The sequence below is a fragment of the Globicephala melas genome, chromosome 2 (assembly GCF_963455315.2).
Source record: "Globicephala melas chromosome 2, mGloMel1.2, whole genome shotgun sequence".
Classification (NCBI taxonomy): Eukaryota; Metazoa; Chordata; class Mammalia; order Artiodactyla; family Delphinidae; genus Globicephala; species Globicephala melas.
This window is the reverse complement of record NC_083315.2, coordinates 18784131-18804818: the sequence shown is the minus strand read 5'-3', so window position 1 is coordinate 18804818 and position 20688 is coordinate 18784131. Positions and strand designations below refer to the sequence as shown.

Below are 20688 nucleotides of genomic sequence, written 5' to 3'. Positions count from 1 at the left end.
CCTACAAGTGGGATTTCTGGATCGTATGATAATTCTATTTTTAGTTTACTGAGGAATCTCCATGATTAGTACTAGTACTTATTTAGGACTGACTGCATTTCTGTTTTTGAGTTCTATAGGTAAGCCTGAATTTTTGTAATGTAATCCTTTTTTTCTTTTTCTTTTTTCCTCCCCTTTTCCCTTTTTCTTTCTTACGGTATCTTGAGTTGTTTTCTGTAACTTCCAACTAAAGAAATACTAACTTTACATGAATTGTCATTTGCCTTTAGACTTTTATTTATTTATTTATTTATTTCAGCACGCGGGACCTTTCGTTGCAGTGAGTGGGCTTCTTCCTGGTTGTGGCTCCAGAGCGCGCAGGCTCAGTAGTTGTGGCACACGGGCTTAGTTACCCCTTGGCATGTGGGATCTTAGTTCCCTGACCAGGGATCGAACTTGCGTCCCCTGCATTGGAAGGCGGATTCTTAACCACAGGACTGCCAGGGAAGTCCCTGTCTTTAGACTTTTTTTTTTTTTTTTTTTTTTTGCGGTACACGGGCCTCTCACTGTTGTGGCCTCTCCTGTTGCGGAGCACAGGCTCCAGACGCGCAGGCTCAGTGGCCATGGCTCATGGGCCCAGCCGCTCCGCAGCATGTGGGATCTTCCCAGACCGGGGCATGAACCCATGTCCCCTGCATCGGCAGGCGGACTCTCAACCACTGCGCCACCAGGGAAGCCCCCTGTCTTTAGACTTTTTAAATGTCATTTTGTTCAGTTGTATTAGTCAGGGAAAGAGAAATTACTCTAGATATTTCTAACAATAAGGGATTGGTAAAACCACTGGAAGGGTTGGAGGGACAAAGTTCAGGGAAGGGCCGTTGCTAGTACCCAGTTCGCCACGAGGTTCAAAGAAAGTAACCCTTGTTATTGCTGGCGAGGTCAGCTGCTCTGATAGTCGCAGACATGTGCAGCAGCCTCCTGAAGTTGAGAGAGGGAAGTGGAGGAGGTTGTGTTGGTTCAGCAGCTTCCAAAATTAACAAGTGATTAATTCATTCAAATCATGCTGGAAATATTGCAGCTTCTGGTAAAGAAGAAAACACAACATGAGATTTCATTTAAAGGATATATTTTTTCCCCAAGCACCCCAGGCGCCTTTCATTTTTAGCCGTTGCTAATTTTTATTTATTTCGTGGTAACAGCTTGCTCCACACTAAGATAACACTGGCTTGGCTTAATGTGTCCAAGAAAGATCTTTCTGTGTTAAAAGAATCAGGCCTGCCTGAAAACTGGCAGATGGGCTTGACCTCCTACAAATGTCATGACTCTGCATAAAAAGACACCCACCATCAAATTTTATTATCAACTATAATAAAATTTGGAGTGTTTACAGTTCATTTCATCCCCTGAAATCTTCTTGTCTTGCTAAACTGTTCAAACAGAGTGTCCTATTAACCCTCCTTCCTTTTCTGGAGATTCCTGGGTGGTACTGTTAATTTGAAAAGAAACAAGGCAAGGTAATAATTGAGGGTTGTAGAATATTAGGATGTCAGTTAATTCCCTGCAATGGACTAAATTGTGTCCCCCCAAAATTCCTAGGTTGAAGTCCTAACTTCAAGTACCTTAGACTGTGAATGTATTTGGAGGTAGGGCCTTTAAAGTGGTAGTTAAGGTTAAATGAGGTCACAGGGTCCTACCCTAATCCAATATGAGTGGTGTCCTTATCAAAAGATGAGGGTTAGGATACACGGAGAGACACCAGGGAAAAGGCCGCGTACGAACAAAGTGAGAAGATGGCCATCTTCGAGTCAAGGAGAAAGGCCTCAGGAGAAACCTACTGACTCCTTGATCTTGGACTTGCAGCCTCCAGAACTGTGAGGCAATAAATTTCTATTGTTTAAGCTACATAATCTGTGGTTATTTTGTTATGGTAGCCTGAGTAGACTAATACACTCTCCTCTCCTTTTTTTTTTTTTTTTTTTGAGAACGTGATCATGTCACATAGTGTAGTGGATGGGGACCCTGGGGATGGGGGAGAAGAGCCCTGGTTGCCTGACTCCTGGTTTCTGTCCACTGTACCACATTGCTCCTCTACATTCTGGTTTGCTGACCACTAACTTCCAGTTTAGTATCCTGGGATGCAATATTGTGAATTAGCTTCCCAGGAGTCTGAGGTTCTCTAAGTATACGCAGTGTCCCCCCTTGTGTGTCAGATAACAATATAGTCCAAATTATGATGTTGCCTGGCAAGTCTCTTCATCCCTCTGAACTAAGGTCTTTATGATCGTCAGCAATCTGCTATTTCAAAGTGGAATACATGAAATTTCAATTTCTCTCCAAGCACATGTGCAGAATTTGCAGTTACAAACTGTTTTTCATGACCAAAATGATTAGCTTGACTAGACATCCATGAAATGAAACGTACAATGTCTGATTTTCAACAGGAGCCCAAGGAATCCATCAAATTTAATACTGTTATTCTTTATTCTGTTGAGATTTATTTGAAAAAAAAATAACCCCACAGAAAAATACTAAATCAGGGAGTTCCCAGGTGGTCCAGTGGTTAGGACTCCGTGCTTTCATTGCTGAGGGCCCAAGTTTGATCCCTCGTTGGGAAACTAAGATCTGCATGCTGCGCGGCGCAGCCTAAATAAATAAAGTAAAATATTAACATTAATAAAATACTAAAGGGCTTTCCTGGTGGTGCAGTGGTTGAGAGTCCGCCAGCTGATGCAGGGGACGCGGGTTCGTGCCCCGGTCCGGGAGGATCCCGCGTGCCGCGGAGCGGCTGGGCTCGTGAGCCATGGCCGCTGAGCCTGCGCGTCCGGTGCCTGTGCTCCGCGACGGGAGAGGCTACAACAGTGAGAGGCCCGCGTACCGCAAAAAAACAAAAACAAACAAACAAAAAAATACTAAAGCATTAAATACTATAAAAGTGCACATGATGGGAGAGAAGTTGGACTCTCAAAAGTTAGCATCATGCTCATAATTTAGTGTCACAATGTGTACCTATAATACTTAATGTTAACTCTTGAGCATTTAGTCACCCTTACTACTGGGAAAGGCAAGCTGTCTTTTTGGATTGTATGACTTTTCATCATATATCAAAGGCAACAAAAATATGTAACTTTTTCCTGTTCTCTAATATTCGAAGCAAGGGATTTTTCTCCTGCCTGTACTTTCTGGGGTCATCTTCAGTTAGATGTAATTTAGTTACAATAAAACTCACAAATTTTAAATGTGCAATTCCATGAGGTTTGACAAATGTATATTTTCATGTAACCCCCACTACAATTATGATGTAGAACATTTCCATCACCCTTAAAAGTTTACTTATGTCTCTTTGGAGTCACTCCCCTATCCCTCTTCTGGCCTCTGGCAAAGTCTGATATGATTTCTATCACTGTAGGTTTTTTTTTGCCTTTTCTAAAATTTCATATAAATGGAATCATACAGTATGTAGCCTTTTGTGTATATTCTTTCACTGAGCATAATGCTTTTGTGATTCATCCATGCTGTTGTGTGTATCAGTTTGTTCCTTTTTAGTGCTCAGTAGTACTCCATTATGTGGATATATCAGTTTATCTATATGGACATATAGTTCTTTTCAGGTTTTGGCTGTTTTGAACATTTGCTTATAAGTCTTCCTGTGGACATGTTTTCATTACCTGGGAGTGGAATTGCAGGATCATAAGTGTGTTTTACATTTATGAGAAACTACATAATTGTTTTCCAAAGTGGTCTTACCATTTTGCATTTTCACCAGTGATGTATGAGAGCCACATTTGGTCCACATCGAAATTTTAGTCATCCTATCGGTTATATAGTGGTATCTTATTGTGGTTTAAGTTTTCATTTACTTAATAACTAATGGCATTGTGCATCTTTTTGTGGTTTATTTTTTGTGTGTCTGGGGGGTTTGTTTTTGCCATTGTATGTCTTCTTTGGTGAAGTGTCTCTTCAAATCTTTTGGCCTGTAAAAAAATTGGTTTGTTATCCTATTATTGAGTTGTAAGAGTTCTTTATATATTATGGATACAACTCCTTTATTAAATATTTGTTTTGCAAATATTTTCTTCCAGTCTGTGGTTTGCCTTTTCATTTTATTTATTTATTTTATTATTATTGAGTTATAACTGACATATAACATTATATTAGTTTCAGGTATACTACATAATGGTTTGATATATGTATATTTCAAAATGATCACCACAATAAGTCTAGTTAACATCTGTCACCATGCATAGTTACAAAACTTTAGTGTGTGTAATGAGGACCTTTAAGTGCTACTCTCTTTCAAATATGCAGTATGATATTATTAACTATAGTCACCACGCTATACTTCATTTTGTTAAAGATGTCATTTTAGGAGCAAATGTTTTTAATTTTCATGAAATCCAGTTTATCATTTTTAAATTTCATATTTCATGTTTTTACATCCTTTTTAGTTTTTGCTTAACCCAAGTACACTAAGATTTTGTCTTAGTTTTAGAAACTAAAACTAAGAAATTTTTTATTGTAGAAATTTTATTGTAGAAATTTTTATTGTAGAAATTTTACAGTTTGAGCTCTTTCATTTAGGTCTGTGACCTATTTCAGTGAGGCACAGGATTTTGAATCTCAAATTAAAATATCTTTTAGGAAATAGTTTGAAACCGGCATCCCTGCACAAATAAAGAACATTAACTGGTTCACACAAATTGTCTCCACCCCCTTCCCCCCAACCAATTAAAGTGAAGGAGATACACATAGAACTGATATTTATTATTCAACTTAGTCACTCTGGAAAGTATGCAAATTTCTTACTTTTTGTCATTGCAATTTGTGTTATGTCCTCTTTTTCATAGCTAATATTGATCATCTGTGCTTTTTTGTTAATTATATTGTTAAAATATTTTTTTTTGTTGTTAAAATATTTTACATAAACTTTTTGCTTGCTTCCTTGGTCTCTGATAAGAATGTGTTAAAATCTTCCATTTATGAAAAAAAATTAAAAGAAATCTTCCATTTATGGTTGTCAATACGTCCGTTTTTCCTTGTAAAGATTTGGGTTTAGGGACTTCCCTGGCGGTCCAGTGATTAGGACTCTGGGCTTCCACTGCAGGGGGCACGGGTTTGATCCCTGGTTGTCCGGGGAACTATGATCCTGCATGCCGCATGGCCAAAAAAAAAAAAAAAAAAAAAAGATTTTGGTTTATATATTGAAAGGCTGTGATGTTGGCTACTGCAAAGTTATAATTACTTGTCTTCTTGATGCTTTGTTCCTTTTATTATTATCATCTAATGCCCTCTTGTATCCTTTGTAATGTTTTTTGGCCTTGACTGTAATTAATTTGACATATTTCTGTAACAGTTTTTGCTCAATAAATATTTTTCTATCCCTTTATTTCAATATGGCTTTTGTAAGTATCTCGTCTAAGCAATGTATAACTGGATTTTTTTTCTCTTAAAATACCATATGATGGGCTTCCCTGGTGGCGCAGTGGTTTAGAATCCGCCTCCTAATGCAGGGGACAGGGGTTAAAACCCTGGTCCGGGAAGATCCCAAATGCCGCGGAGCAACTAAGCCCGTGAGCCACAACTACTGAGCCCGCGTGCGTAGAGCCCTTGCTCCGCAAAAAGAGAAGCCACCATGATGAGAAGCCCGCGTTCCACAACGAAGAGTGGACCCCGCTCACCGCAACTAGAGAAAGCCCGTGCGCAGCAACGAAGGCCCAGTGCAGCCAAAAATAAATAAATACATTTTTTTAAAAACCAAAGAAAAATCCCAGATAGTTAATTTTTTTTTTTTTTTTTTTTTTTTTTGCGGTACGCGGGCCTCTCACTGTTGTGGCCTCTCCCGTTGCGGAGCACGGGCTCTGGACGCGCAGGCTCAGCGGCCATGGCTCACTGGCCCAGCCGCTCCGCGGCATGTGGGATCTTCCCGGCCCGGGGCACAAACCCGTGTCCCCTGCATCGACAGGGGAACTCTCAACCACTGCGCCACCGGGGAAGCCCCCGTTACATGTTATTGCTGAAGAGTGGTCTATTGTTTGGATGTACCAGTTTGTTTATTCAGTAAGTGGCTGAAGGACATTTGACTTGTTACCAGCTTTTAATGTTTTTACTATGAACACTCACATGGTTTTTGTGTGAACGTTAGTGTTTGTTTCTCTTGGGTAAATATCTAGGAGTAGGATTGCTAGGTTATTTTTTTTTTTCTTTTGTTTTTTGGCCTCGAGGCATGTGGGATCTTAGTTCCCAGACCAGGGATCTAACCCTCACCCCCTGCATTGGAAGGTGAAGTCTTAACCACTGGACCACAAGGGAAGTCCCTGCTAGCTTATTTATTAAGTATATGTTTGGCTTTATAAGAAACTACTAAACTGTTTTCCAAAGTGGCTATAGCATTTTACAGCCAGTAATATATGAAAGTCCCATTACCCTACATTGTCAGTAGCATTTGCTATTGTCAGGACTTTTTTATTTTAGCCATTCTAAAGGGTATATAGTACAGTCTTTTAAATTTTACACTACATCCTGGTGGAGTGTAGTTATCTTATTATAGTTTTAAGTTGCATTGTCTTGATACATAATGAGTTGAGTGCCTTTTCATGTATTTATTGGCCTTTTATGGAGTGCCATTGTCATCTTTTTTTTTTTAGTTGTCCTTTTTTTTTAATTGTCTTTTTTTCCTCATAGATACAAGTCCTCTCTCAAATGTATGTGTTGTGGCTTATCTTTTCACTTTCTTTTTTTTTTTTTTTTTTTTTTGCGGTACGCTGGCCTCTCACTGTTGTGGCCTCTCCCGTTGCGGAGCACAGGCTCCGGACGTGCAGGCTCAGCGGCCATGGCTCACGGGCCCAGCTGCTCTGCGGCATGTGGGATCTTCCCGGACCGGGGCACGAACCCGTGTCCCCTGCATCAGCAGATGGACTCTCAACCACTGCGCCACCAGGGAAGCCCTTTTCACTTTCTTAATAGTGTCTTTTCATGAACAAACTTATAATTTTAATGATGGCTATAGTAGGCTGACTAATGGCCCCTCAAGGATGTCCATGTCCTAATCCCTGCGAACTGTGAGTATATTACCTTACATGGCAAGAGGGACTTTGCAGGTGTAATCAAGTTAAGAATCTCGAAATGGGGAGATTTTCTTCGATTATCTAGGTGGGATGTATGTAGTCACAGGATCCTCATAAGAGGGAGGTTGATGGTCAGAGTCAGAAAGAAGTTGTGATGACAGAAGCAGTGTCAGAGAGAGATCTGAGGATGCTGTGCTGTTGACATGAAGATGGAAGAAGTGGCCATAGTGAAGGGATGCAGGTAGCCTCTAGGAGCTGGAAAAGGCAAGGGAATGCATTCTCCTCTAGTCTCCAGAAGGAAAAAAGCCCTGACATTTAATTTTAAACAAGTGAGATCTCTGATCTCCAGAGCTGTAAGATAATGAATTCGTGTTGTTCTAAGTCACTAAATTTGTTGTAATTTTTTACAGCAGCAATAGGAAATGAATACAATGGCTTAGTTTTTCATTTTATTAAAAAGCAATTTATACACAAAACCAAAAACCCTAAATAAAAGCAATTTATCTTTTTTTTCTTTTTTTTGTTAGTGCTTATTGTGTCCTGGTTAAGAAATCTTTGCCTACCCCAAGCTTGTGCAGTTACTCTATGCTTTCTTGAAGAAGCGTTATTGCTTTACCTTTTGCATTTGGAACCGTGATATATCCTGAATAAATTTTGGAGTATTGGGTGATGTAGATTCAATGTTCATATGAAAAAAACGAATGTCCAATGGCTCCAGCACATTTATTGGGAAAAAGAATCCTTTCTCCCATTGAATTTCATTGGCACTTTTGTCATAAAATAAATTTCTGCATATATTAGTGTCTGTTCCAAAGAACTATTTGTGTTCTTCACCAAGTCCACTTTGTCCTAATTTCTGTAGCGCTTTAGTAAATCTTGAAATTTGGTAGTGTATGTCCTCTAACTTCATTTTTCTGTTGTCTTGGTTGTACCAGGGCCTTTGCATTCAGATAAATTTTAGAATCACCTTGTCAATTTTTACAAAAAACCTGTTAGGATTTTAATTAAGATTGTACAGAGTAAGTTGTTGTGTTTTTTTTTTTTGTTTGTTTGTTTTTTGGGTTTTTTTTTTTGCGGTATGCAGGCCTCTTACTGTTGTGGCCTCTCCTGTTGGGGAGCACAGGCTCAGCGGCCATGGCTCACGGACCCAGCCGCTCCACGGCATGTGGGATCTTCCTGGACCGGGGCATGAACCCGTGTCCCCTGCATCGGCAGATGGACTCTCAACCACTGCGCCACCAGGGAAGCCCCAGAGTAAGCTGTTTTGATATAGAAATTCAGGTCCTTTACTTTAGCTAAGTTTTATTCTATTAAATCTTTTAATACATATTTTTCTGGTCTGTTAATAACTGTGATTTTAAAAAAATTTATGACAATATAAATTTATCATAATAATATATGCTTAGTAAAGGGTCATATTTGTTTAATTTAGTGGAAGGGAAAAATGGTTTTCAAACTATGGGTCATCTTTCTGTAGTGGATCATGAGATCAATTTCATAGTCCTTACCAGCATTAAATAAATTGAATTAGAATAGGAAAAATAAGAGTATCATACTTAGTTTTGTGAAACTTTTAAACCAGCATATATATATATATATATATATATACACACACATACATACACACACATATATATATATATATCCTGGTTCACATTGTGTCAAAAAATATTGAAACCCATGGCTACAGTATGGTGCTGGTGTTTTATGGTTTTATCCCCACAAATCCTATTTGGTTTTAAAGGAGATATTGCCTTATTACAGACTATCATTATAAGGGAAACTAGTTGTTGTTTTTTTAAATAAAAATACAAAGGATAGCATATTCAACTCAATCACCTTAAAGGTATGAGGGATAACTTCATTGAATAGACTTTATATAAGCCATAAATATTTCAAGAGAAAGTTTTAACTGGATAGTAGAAAGACCTCTGTTCTAGAAGTCAGAGAACTTGACTACTATTTTCAGTGCCATTAGCTAAATCTCTTAACCTGTGTACGCTTAAATTTCCTTATTTGGTAAAGATAGAAAAGAATCTTTAGGTCATTTATCTCTGAGTTGTGTGCGTTACAGAAATCTAATAGGACTTTGAAAAGAGTAAAGCAGCATCACCTGCCTAATCACTCCCCAATGTTGTTGAAATGTATCAGTATGTGGAAATAAGTTTAGTGATTTCCATAGTTAAATCTGGCTCGTGTAGAGACCAGATTCAAGAATACATCAAATTTCAATAACTTGTATTAAATGATGTTTGGATTAATGATAAGTATTAAAGAAAGACTATTACGTCTATTTTGGATTATTATGGAGAGTATGTCATTTATTGATTTATGGACCTTAGAATCCTTGATTGGGGGAATTCCCTGGTGGTCCAGTGGTTAGGCCTCCGCCTTCCAATTCGGCCAGGGTTCAACCCCTGGTCAGGGAACTAACATCCCGTAAGCTGCACAGCCGAAAAAAAAAAAAAGAATCTGGTGACTGGGTGTAGTTATCTCTTTCAGGTAGGAGAAGATATAAATTTTTCCTTGTAGAGGCTGAACATCATATGGCCCCTAGTAAAGGCAATATCCAATAAATACCTATTCATGGGTCAATTTTTAAACATTTGGTTGTTATGTTATTATTTTTATAGTTATTGTGATTCTAAATGACTTCATGGAGAGATGAAAATATGGACTTTTAAATGATCTTTAAATTAGTTTCCTTTTGGCCTTTGGACAATACTTTTCATAGTCCATTATATCAAAAGCATTTAATGTTTCTCTTGAAATAAAAAGCTTGAAATATAGGGTGTTTTAGGCTTTTCCAAAGCAGTTGATGATTTTTAAAAAAGCACAATGATTTTACACGATGTAGAGAAACAACCTGTACAAAACTTCAAAGATGTAGGGAGATATATGCAAAGAGTCAAAGAATAAGAGATCAGGATGCGATAGTACTAAAAATTGTTTGGTTTTATTTTTTATTTTTAAAAATTAAAAAAAAATTAATGGAAGTATAGTTGATTTACTGTATTATCTTAGTGTTGTAACCAAGCAAAGCGCTTGTGGGCTAATGGCTCAGAAAGCCAAACTCTTGACTGTGGGAGTTTGCAGCAGAGTAAGGGTTTATTGCAGGGCGCCAAGCCAAGTGAGTGAGAGAAAAGCCTCAAACCCACTCCAGCTTGGTCTTTGAGTTACGGGTGTTTTAAAGATGAGGAACAAAGAAACTGGGATTAATCGTTGCCCTGTGACATTTCTGTGACATTTCTTAATCGTGATTTCGGGAGTCAGAATGTCTCCAGTTTATGATTCTCTGGCCAGGTGGTCCATGGTCCACGGTCTGTGAGCTCACCTTGCCCTGGAGAAACATCCTGAGTTTGTACCTTAATGATGACACCTGTAACAGCGATTTTAGTGCATTAACGACGTTATTGACAGCAGTAACTATAGTCACCTGACGTAGGTTGATTAGTGTTAGCACAGGATTAGAGGTCAGAGGGGAGAAAGAAATGAATGAAGTTTTGGATAGAGATTAATCATAAACTCAATAAGGGACCATGGTTTTAAGGGGACTCCAGTTTCAGGTGTACAACATAGTAAATATTTTTTATAGATTATATATGTGTTTGTTTTTAAATCGTGGGTCTGTAAGTGTATACAGTCTCCTTACTCAACTTGTACCCCCAATGTTGAGTACATTGCTTGGTATAGAGCTGTTAATATCAAGTGTTGCCCAAATTTTAAGTGAATTGAGGAAGTTTAGAAAGTAAAGCCTGCAGAAGTTTAGAAAGTAAAGCTTGAGTCGCGTTATCTCTAACAAAATAGAGGAAGTAAAGATTTGGAGTTTTCCATACTCTAGTCCTTTTAAATCCTTATCAGATGGGTATCTGATTCAAGGGCGTTTCCTAGTTAACCAAGTTCTGCCAAGCTTCACAGCCTTCTCCGGGAACCGGTTTCATTCTCTAGAATCACCCTGTGGCGCCATCTCCCGGAGCTGTCAAGAAACTCGGGATTTAAACCACCACCCTTGTTCCAAGTTCTTTAATTGCTCTCCTCCCGGGTCTTTTTCTGAGGTTCCCTGGACGCATGCGCTTTCGATGGGCGGCCAAGCCAGCGAGAGACTACAATTCCCAGAAGGCCATGCCAAAGGGGGGGAAAAAAAGCCCGTGGTTGCGGGAAGGGGGAGGGAAAGACAGGAAGGCTCGCGAGAAAACGAGCTTGGGGAGGCTGCGAGAAGTGGGTGGAGGCGGGTGGAGAGCGTGAGGAGAGCGAGGAGGAGGTGCCGTCCCACAATACCAGGCGGGAGGGCGGGCAGGCGGTTTGTATCCGGGCTGTGAGGTGCTCGAAACCTCCGCGGACCTTGCAGCCTCTGTCTCTTTAACGCGAGAGGAAGCGATGCAGAGGGGTGAAAAATGGCAGAGCTGCAGATGTTACTAGAGGAGGAGATCCCGTCTGGCAAGAGGGCGCTGATAGAGAGTTATCAGAATCTGACCCGGGTGGCGGACTACTGTGAAAACAACTACATACAGGTGAGGAGCGCGGGCGCGCGGGCGGGCGCTGCCGGCCGGGCCGAGGACCCGCCGCCGGCCGCCCGAGTGACTAGCCCACTGGGCGGGGTGGGGAACTGGCTAACCTCAGCGGCAGCCCCAACCCCAGCCCCAGTCGGGGAGAGAGCGGGTGGCCGAGCTGCAATACAGGAAGTGGCCGTGGTGGTTGAAACCCATAGAAGCGGAGAGAGAAAATGGGCGAGGGAGCCCGGAGCAGCGGCCGCCGCGGTCCGGCGCCCCCCTGCCGTCCGCCTCCCCGCGGGCTCGGCCCCCCGAGCGCGCTGCCCCCCGGCCGCCCTCCACCCGCTGGCCTTCCGTCCCGGAGCCCCCCGCCACCTCTCCGCCGGCCGAGGGTCTCGGACCGGGCGAGCGAGCGGAGAGCAGAGGGCTGGGACGAGGCTTGGGGAGGAGCGGCAGGAGCGAGAGGAGAAGCGGGGGGTGCGTCGGGGGAGGGTGGGTGGGGGCGAGAGTATGTCAGTTCAGCCCAGAGGGTGTGTCTTTTATTTATTTATTTATTTTTAAAATTTGTCGTGAGTCACATCACACAGACCTCCCCCGAGGAGAGGAGGAAGCGGGTGGGGAGCGAGGGAGGGCGTAGAAGAGAAGTTAAATCTCCGAATTCCGTTAATTGAAGGTTTGTAAATCTGCCCGCCTGTCCGTTTTCAAGTCGGGTTTTCTCCCCCGCGTCTCATCATTTTCACTTCCGCCCCCACCGTAATATATTCTAGAGGTTGTTAGGGCGGTCGTTTGTGTAAAGCACAAATTATCCTTAACTGCTTGGAAAAATGGCTTCAATACTCTCTCTTCCCCAAAAGTTCTTGAACTGTTGGCTTCTTAAGTAACTTAACTTAAAATAGAATGGTGTAATCGCCGGTTGCTTTTTTCCTGAGGTTTCTCTCTTTACAGTACCTGTAGAGAATGAATCCCCGAACTAGAACCAGAACGTCAAATATGTCATTCTAAATTTATTAGAAAATTCTTGGGACCTTATCTATGGCAGATAGTCGGTTGTTTGCTTTTATTTTAATGATTGAAAGTGAATTATGTTGTGTGGTAGTTTGGTGTGTAGATCTTTAACTGCATAAACTAACAGTTTGCAGTAGAAGCAAATAAAAGTAGCAGAGTCCTTTATATCAATGTAATGGCACCAAAAATTCGCTTGTTAGTGGTAAGGCATGACCAAAACGTGGTTTCAGAGGCTGGGGTTATTGCAGTTCAGAACTAAAGTATTTATAGCAATGCATCCCACGTGATTATCATTTTTAAGAACCAGTGGTTTCTGTGTTGGCAGATGCTTTTCCTCTATTTTTAGAAGGAGATACTGTTTTCAGAATATTTTGAATGTTTCTCAATTTCCATATTAGTAACATTGTATCTTCAGTAGCACTACTAGGAGTTCATCTCACAAATTTTTTCAAGCTTTTACTTTAGGAATTCCACTGATAAACTTGTTGAATGCCTGCCACATCTACTGTATTACTTGTTTTTGCAAACTTTATATTTAGCTTTTAAAAAAATATTCTAAAATCTAGTAGAAATGTGGATATAGTTTTCGAGCAGAAAAATTTTCTGTAGGTTATCGATATTAAAAATAAACATGTTTTATTCATCTTCACATGAAGAACTTTAAAATTGAAGTGAATCTCAGTTTGCTGAAGGTTTTAAAGATTTTGAAAGTCAGAGGGAGAGCACAGGAAGTTAAATTTCCCCCTTTCTAGAAAAGTCATTTCTTTGTAGAAGTCAACAGATAGGCACTTCATAAAGGGGTGGCTTCTTTTCGTTTTGCATGTTGGGAAATCTGACAAATATATGGTGTGTTAACTGCTACGTGTTTGCCAATGCAAACGTGTTTTAACCTGTCTTTTGGCTATTTCTTTTTCAGGTAGTTGTGTGCTGTACATTTTTTTTTCCCCTGACCCTTTTCTTTTCTCCTCTTGCCACCGTAATTTTGAAGCACTTTAAAATTTCATTATATCCCTAATAAAATAAATCATGTTATTTCTCACATAGTCTTTTAAGCATGTTAGTACCATGATGCCAAGATCCACTGTCACTGGCCCCAAGTTTTTTTGGTGGTCCTAAACTTGACACCAGTGAGATATTTAGAAATACTGGGGAGGGGGGGGGAGAATGAAATTCACACATAGCACTGTAATAGCTTTTAAACTTTGGGCTGCATGAAGCTGGCCACTAGCTCCCTTCCCAGGAGGCTCAGACAGGGTCACGCTCTGACAGGCTCAGAAGATGGTAGCTGATTTTGTGATGTGCTGTGGTGCTGTGAAGAAGGAACACATAGTACTAGAAATATCCATTTAGATGTCTTTTGAGATCTCTCTGTATCCCTTCGTTGACCGATTGGATAAGGGCTAACACCCTATGTAAACATACCTTCTCTTGGGGAAGGTATATGGTCACTTGTGTTTTGTGAATTTTTTTATACCCACGGTGAGTTAAATTATTGCCTGAGTGATTTTTATCCTGAGAATTTACTTTTCATTTTGTTGTTTTCCTACAGTTCGGAAGTACAGCTCAGGTAAGGTGTTTAGCTGGCAAGTTCTTTTGGCTGTAGTGCAATTGAGTCCTTGAGCACTTTATTAGCTCTTTTGGTCTTGTTGACTTTAATTATTAAATTGTATTATTAATAGCAAAACTTCTCATAAGAGTCCACTATCTTAAAAAGGACAGGGTTTTTGAAATTCTTATGGGAAAATAACATTCAAAGCAGAGAGTGTACTTTATATAAACATTTATATAGACATAAAGAAAAATCTTTGCCTTTTCCCACCTTTAGTTTGAATTTTCTGGTGGATTGTGTCAAGGACAGTCACTCTTCAACTTGAAGAGTTGTTTGTTCATCTGGCCGGTTCTCTTTGCTCTACTTTAGGGTCCATACTGCCTTTGTCATGGGGATTATTTTGAGGAATAGGGCAGAGATCTAAGTGAAAAGGAGTAGAAACTGGTTACGAAAGGTTTCTCAGCATAGATAGGGTAAGGACAGAAAAGTCTCCCTTACAGCTTAACTTTTTAAAAATTAATTAATTAATTAATTAATTAATTCTTTTTGCGGTACGCGGGCCTCTCACTGTTTTGGCCTCTCCCGTTGTGGAGCACACGCTCCGGATGCGCAGGCTCAGCGTCCATGGCTCACGGGCCTAGCTGCTCTGTGGCATGTGGGATCTTCCCGGACCGGGGCACGAACCCGTGTCCCCTACATCGGCAGGGGGACTTCCAACCACTGCGCCACCAGGGAAGCCCAGCTTAACTTTTTAATTTAATTTTTTCCCCGGAATTCCGCCAACAGGGGCTTGTTTGGGTTAACAAGTATATACTAAAGTCTGGGAAGATGAAGGGGATGTCATCAGTGAGCTACTTAATTTAGCTTGATTTCCTCCACCCATGACGTCAGTTTATATTCATTTGCTCATTATACCCATGTGATCTTGGAAGGCAGATAATTTTTTGAGGGGGAGCACTTTAGAGTAGGTAAAAGCTGACATTTTTGGTACTTTACAGTTTATTCCAGTTTATAAACTAATGTCACTTAAGTATTACAATAATTATGATCATTTTTTCTTTCTTTCTTTTTTTTAAACAAATGAGCAATCTGAGGTTCAGAGACGTTGAATACCTAGCCTAAAGTTCCATATCTTGTATGAGATGGTGCCTAGAATCAAACCCAGATTTTCTGATTCTGTATCCTAAGTGGATAAAAAGAAATGTATGAAAAGGGTAATAGAAAAGGGAAGAGTAACTTGCTTCTACTTATTGAGTACCTACTCTTTCACAGTCTGTGCTGGTTGATTTGTATTACCTTTAATCCTTACAAAAACTCTCTGTGATAGGCAGTATTCTCTTCCAGATGGGGAAATTGGGACTTGGAAAAGTTAAATGAATTTTTGTTTGATCACACATTTAGGGATTGGCAGTCAGGATTTCTCCCTAACTCTTGACAGGCTCCAAAGGCTATGCTCTTTCCATATCACACTGTCTCCAGATGTGAATGAGTCTAGAACTCAGAGTAGTTCAGAAATGTCATGGAATAGATTCTGATGGGTCATGTCTGGTAAACTAACAACTGTTTTACTGTTGTTTCCTCTGCGTTCCAAGTTGTAATACAAGAACAGGTGTGTTTGTAATTTGGGGACTTGCCCAATCACAAAAGATGGTAACTTTGGCACTTGAAGTATTGAATTACAGGAATCATAGCCTAGTTTTTCACTGAGCTCAGTGGATCCTCTTCTCTTGTGCATCTTTGCCTTTTATTTTTTTTCTGTTCTGAATCAGCTTTGCAATTGTGATAAGGAAATTTGTAGAAGAATTAGTAGAAGTTAGCAAAACAAAAAAATGTCTTGAAATATTTTGGGTAGTTCTGATTTCCACACAAACTATGTTCAGGTAAAGATGTCAAAGTGCTTGCTGAGATTAGGACAGATTGGAAATGGTAGAAATCTTACTTGCACTTGGAAGTTTGAGTAAAACAGTGGCTAGCAAAATTAGAGATATAGGTTGGAAATCTAAATGAATTAAACAGGGTTTTAGTAATGTACAACATGGTAACTCTAGTTAATAATACTGTATTGTATAATTGCTACTAGAGTATATCTAAAAAGTTCTCACCACAAGAAAGAAAAAAAAAATTTTTAATTTGTGTGGTGATGAATGTTAACTGGACTTATTGTGGTGACCATTTTGCTGTATATAAAAATAGTGAATTATTATATTGTACACCTGAAACTAATATGGTGTTATATGTCAGTCATATCTCAATAAACACAATAAAATGGGATTTTAGATAATTTTATGAAAAATCCTCAGTTAATTGTTAGATTGACCTATATCATGTCATAACATTAATTAAACATTAACGCTGCTGTCAAACAGGCAGAATCTGACCTTGCATATTAGGTCTTAATGAAAGTCCATTCATCTCTCTTTTTTTCCTTTTGTAACTATAATATAATAAGAACTTTACGTGTGGTACCGTGATCTAGTTCTGGTGTGTTTAGATCCTCAGTTTTAGTAGGTTTGTATCTTTAGAAGAGGGTTTTTTAAAGAAAATTGTTGAAATAATCCCTTAGGATAAGAACACTTTTCTCATTCCTCTTATGTGCTTCTGCTTTCTCCAGTTGGTTCTGATAGCTGAAGAATACTAATACTCCTTGAGGTAGAAAAGAGGTATTTGGGCAATTTGGATTCTGATCTATGACCATTTATTTATTTATTGGCCGCGCTGTGAGGCGTGTGGGAATCTTAGTTCCCTGACCAGGGATCCCCCCTGCAGTGGAAGCTCGGAATCTTAACCACTGGATAGCCAGGAAAGTCCCTCTGTGGCCATTTAGAATAACTGTATCTTCAGTTAAATTATGTCCTAGGAATTAGAAATTTGTGAGTTAATAGGCAAGAATGTATTAGCCAGAGAAGAAGAGTGCTAATATTGGGACAAGAGTTTGAGTCAGACATTAGGAGATTGTGTAGACGTAATTCCATGAAAATAGTGTTTGTAAGAAAAGTAAGGTAAAAGTTGAAAGGTAATTTTGGAGCATTTAAAAAGTTTGAATTTGGGGGGAGCTATATATTTTTTCTAATGTCTTTTTGTGTTGATTGTAATTTTTACTGAAGTTATGGTTTGACTTTTGAAGAATAATAGTCAAACCCTGGGGCTACAAATGTTTTAGACCTTAATATTTATTTAATAAGACGCCATCCTAAAAAATAAGGGATTTTTTAAAAAAGTATGATATTGAGAAAATGGCAATTGTTTGATTTTGGAAAATGTCAGTTACTGGATTTTGTTTTTAAAGGAGATAGCTAACCTGATGATTTTAACTGTAAACATTAATTCCATAGAAAGGAGACTTGAAGTTTTTTAGTATTACCACTCTGTGTCAACCCAAATAGGTACACTTAACTAACTAATTTACTAATTTTCTTCATTTACAAAATGAAATTTTCTGAGAAATAGTTGGTAGTGAACTAGTATTTGTGAAAAAAATCTGGAAGCAAAACAAAACATCCTAAGGAAGATAATATTTATTTGTTATCAGATTCTAATTTTGATATGCATCTGTGCTTAGCAAGTTCAGCAGATGTTTGTGGAATTGTGATTTATATCAACTAAAGAATATTGGTAGTACCATCTCAGGTATAGCTTAAAGTATAAGGAAACCATTTAAAGTCTTATTTTACTAATTTTTAGCACAGTAATTAAAAACTCATATACTCAGATGTGGAGAGAATGGCATAATGAACCCCGACGTGTTCAACATCCAGCTTTAACAATTACCAACTCATGGCCAGTTTCCTTTCATCTGTAATCCTCTCCTGTCTGTCTGTCATTATTGTAAAGTCCATCTTTGATGTATCATTTCATCCATAAATATTTTAGTACGTGTCTCTAAAAGATAAAAGGCTTATTTAAATCCATTGCACAATTTCTATATGTGGGGGAAAAGATAATGAATGTTATTATGATTTATTTATGACAATAAGGAGTAGAGAGCTTTAAAATAGTTAATGTATTTTAAGTTTACAAACCATTTTGTTAGTAATTCCTGCCATAGGTTGATTAGAATATAGCTATATTATATGCTTCATAATGGAATTTAAAAAATTGAGCTGTAAGTCATATAATATAAAACCAACCATTTTGAAGCATACAGTTCAGTGGTATTTAGTGCATTCACAGTGTTCTGCAACCACCGCCTCGATGTATTCTAAAACATTTTCATCACTCCTCGGGAAAGCCCATACCTGTTAAGCAGTTTGTCCCCATCCCAACCCCCCGGCACCTGGCATCCATCAGTTTGCCTTGTTTCTATGAATTTACCTATTCTATATATTTCATATGAATGGAATTATACAATATGTGGCCTTTTGTGTCTCTTTCACTTATATAAAGCGTAATGTTTTCAAGGTTCATTCACTTGGTAGCATGTATTAGTACTGTATTCCTCTTTATGGCTTAGTAATGTTCTAGTGTATGTATATTATACCACATTTTGTTTATTCATTCATCCTTTGATGGACATTTGGGTTGTTTCTACCTTTTCGCTGTTGTGAATAGTATTGCTATGAATATTCATGTACAGTATTTGAGTGCCTGTTTTCAGTTCTTTTCCATATATACACCTAGGAGTCCTTCATAGTGGTATTTTGTTGTGAAATACCTAATTACCTAATTTTGCACGTAGATAATTTTGAATTTCTACCATTGTACTGCAGTGTTAAGAAGGAATTCCAGGCATGAACATACACTCAGAACTTCAGTGTGGATTAAGGCTTGGAGCCTAATTTTCCACTTTATATGTAAAGTTAATTTTCCCCCTGATTACCAAAGTAATATCAAATACGGTAATTGCACGAATTTTAAACTTTTTAGAAATATGTATAGCTTAGACAGGACAAGTTCCTTGTAATATCACTCACATATACAGCTTTCAACGAATATATCTAAACTTTATATTGTACAATTGGTAAACTCATATTGCTGATAATAAGGCAGAAAGTATTTCAGTCATAGTATACTTTAAAATTAAAAAATTCTAACACTTCTGTGAGATTATCTAATTATTAATTCAAATGTGAATTATATTCTTATTTAGACCTTAAATGAAGCATAGTACGTAAGATGTGCAGTTGGATATTCTCAACTGCTTTTGATTGGAGCAAAACTTTATTATTTATCTCCTTGAAACTTAAAGGAAACAAAAATACTGTTAATGAAAAAGTGTATTACTGAAAAAATTTAATTTACCTTTAGTTTGTTTCCTGACTTTATGTTTAATTACTGTTAGTAATTTCTACATGGTGTGATAAAATTGGGTTTGGTAAATTTTATTTTCATTTTCTTGAAAGGCAAGTGTGGTACTTTGTGGAACCCTTTTTATTTGGGCCATGGGGAATTAATGCCCTCTACTTAAACACCAGAAAGGTATGTAATGCAGCATATGGAAAAAGATACTTAGTTCAAATACTGGCAACCTAAGACTTGTAGTAACAAACACTTTTAGAAGGCAGTGTAGTGGAAAGGGTTGATTAGTGCCATTTAAAAATCATGGTTACCACTCAAAAGTGAGGCCTCAGTATAGCCCAGCAATCCCACTTTCTTTTTCCACGTCATTTAATTTAAGTTAGTTAATTAATTTATTTTTTGGCTGCATTGGGTTTTCGTTGCTGTGCGCTGGCTTTTCTCTAGTTGTGGAGAGCAATGGCTACTACTCTTTGGGGTGTGCAGGCTTCTCATTGTGATGGCTGCTCTTGTTGTGGGCACGGGCTCTAGGTACACAGGCTTCAGTAGTTGTGGCACGTGGGCTCAGTAGTTGTGGCTTGTGGGCTCTAGAGCGTAGGCACAGTAGTGTGGCTCACGGACCCAGTTGCTCCGCGGCATGTGGGATCTTCCCAGACCAGGGCTTGAACCCGTGTCCCCTGCATTGGCAGGCAGATTCTCAACCACTGCACCACCAGGGAAGCCCTGGCAGGCAGATTTTTAACCACTGCGCCACCAGGGAAGTCCTTCCACGTCATTTTACACCATAAACTGTTTTAAATTTTCTCTTCCCTTTTAAAATCTCTTTCCTTTCTCATCTTTTATTTCATAGAGAAAATAGACCTCATTGTATAAGACATATACTTTCTTACCACTACATTTCCAAGCCTACTGGTGTCCTCATTCGTCCTATTCTGCTTCCTTCTTGTAATGGAGGAGAGGTGTGCTTCCTCCTAGCTAAGGTCAGTCCTTATCTTTGCTCTGGGTCCCATCCTTGCTTGCCTTTTTAGAAAACTTACACTTCTCATATCTTTATTTCTTCTCTCCTTACTGATTTTGTGCAGCCAGAATTGAAACATCTCAAGCTTCTTGATCAGTGTTTAGTTCTTTTCTTGCTTGTTTTCTCAGCATCACTTCACACAATTGACCATTCCCTCTTTTTTTTTTTTTTTTTTTTTTAAAGCTAATTCTTTGGCTTCTGTGATGACATTCTTTTCTACTTTTTCCTGTTACCGTCTGGCCCTTTGTTCTCCCTTACCTTGAAATATTACAGTGACTTTGTATGAGCTCCTTTCTACACCTACCCCCTTAGGCTGTTTTAGTTATTCCCATCTGAATGATCTCTCTTCCACTG

General features: G+C 39.0%; 1 protein-coding gene across 18 annotated transcripts in view; it reads left to right on the top strand.

Annotated features, from left to right (window-relative positions):
* Positions 1-20688, top strand: part of ABI1 (abl interactor 1) — a 129362-nt gene that overhangs the window by 12892 nt on the left and 95782 nt on the right. For 7 of the 18 annotated variants that reach the window (XM_070044815.1, XM_070044813.1, XM_070044810.1 and 4 more), the window contains exon 1: positions 11276-11551. The exons of 1 other annotated variant lie outside the window; for it this stretch is intronic. In XM_070044815.1, the coding sequence (XP_069900916.1) occupies positions 11435-11551 (117 nt within the window). In that variant the 5' untranslated portion in view covers positions 11276-11434. Of the gene's footprint in view, positions 1-11273; positions 11552-20688 lie in introns of those variants that run through there. 10 more of the 18 variants (XM_070044811.1, XM_060293215.2, XM_030837015.3 and 7 more) reach the window with 4 other exon arrangements.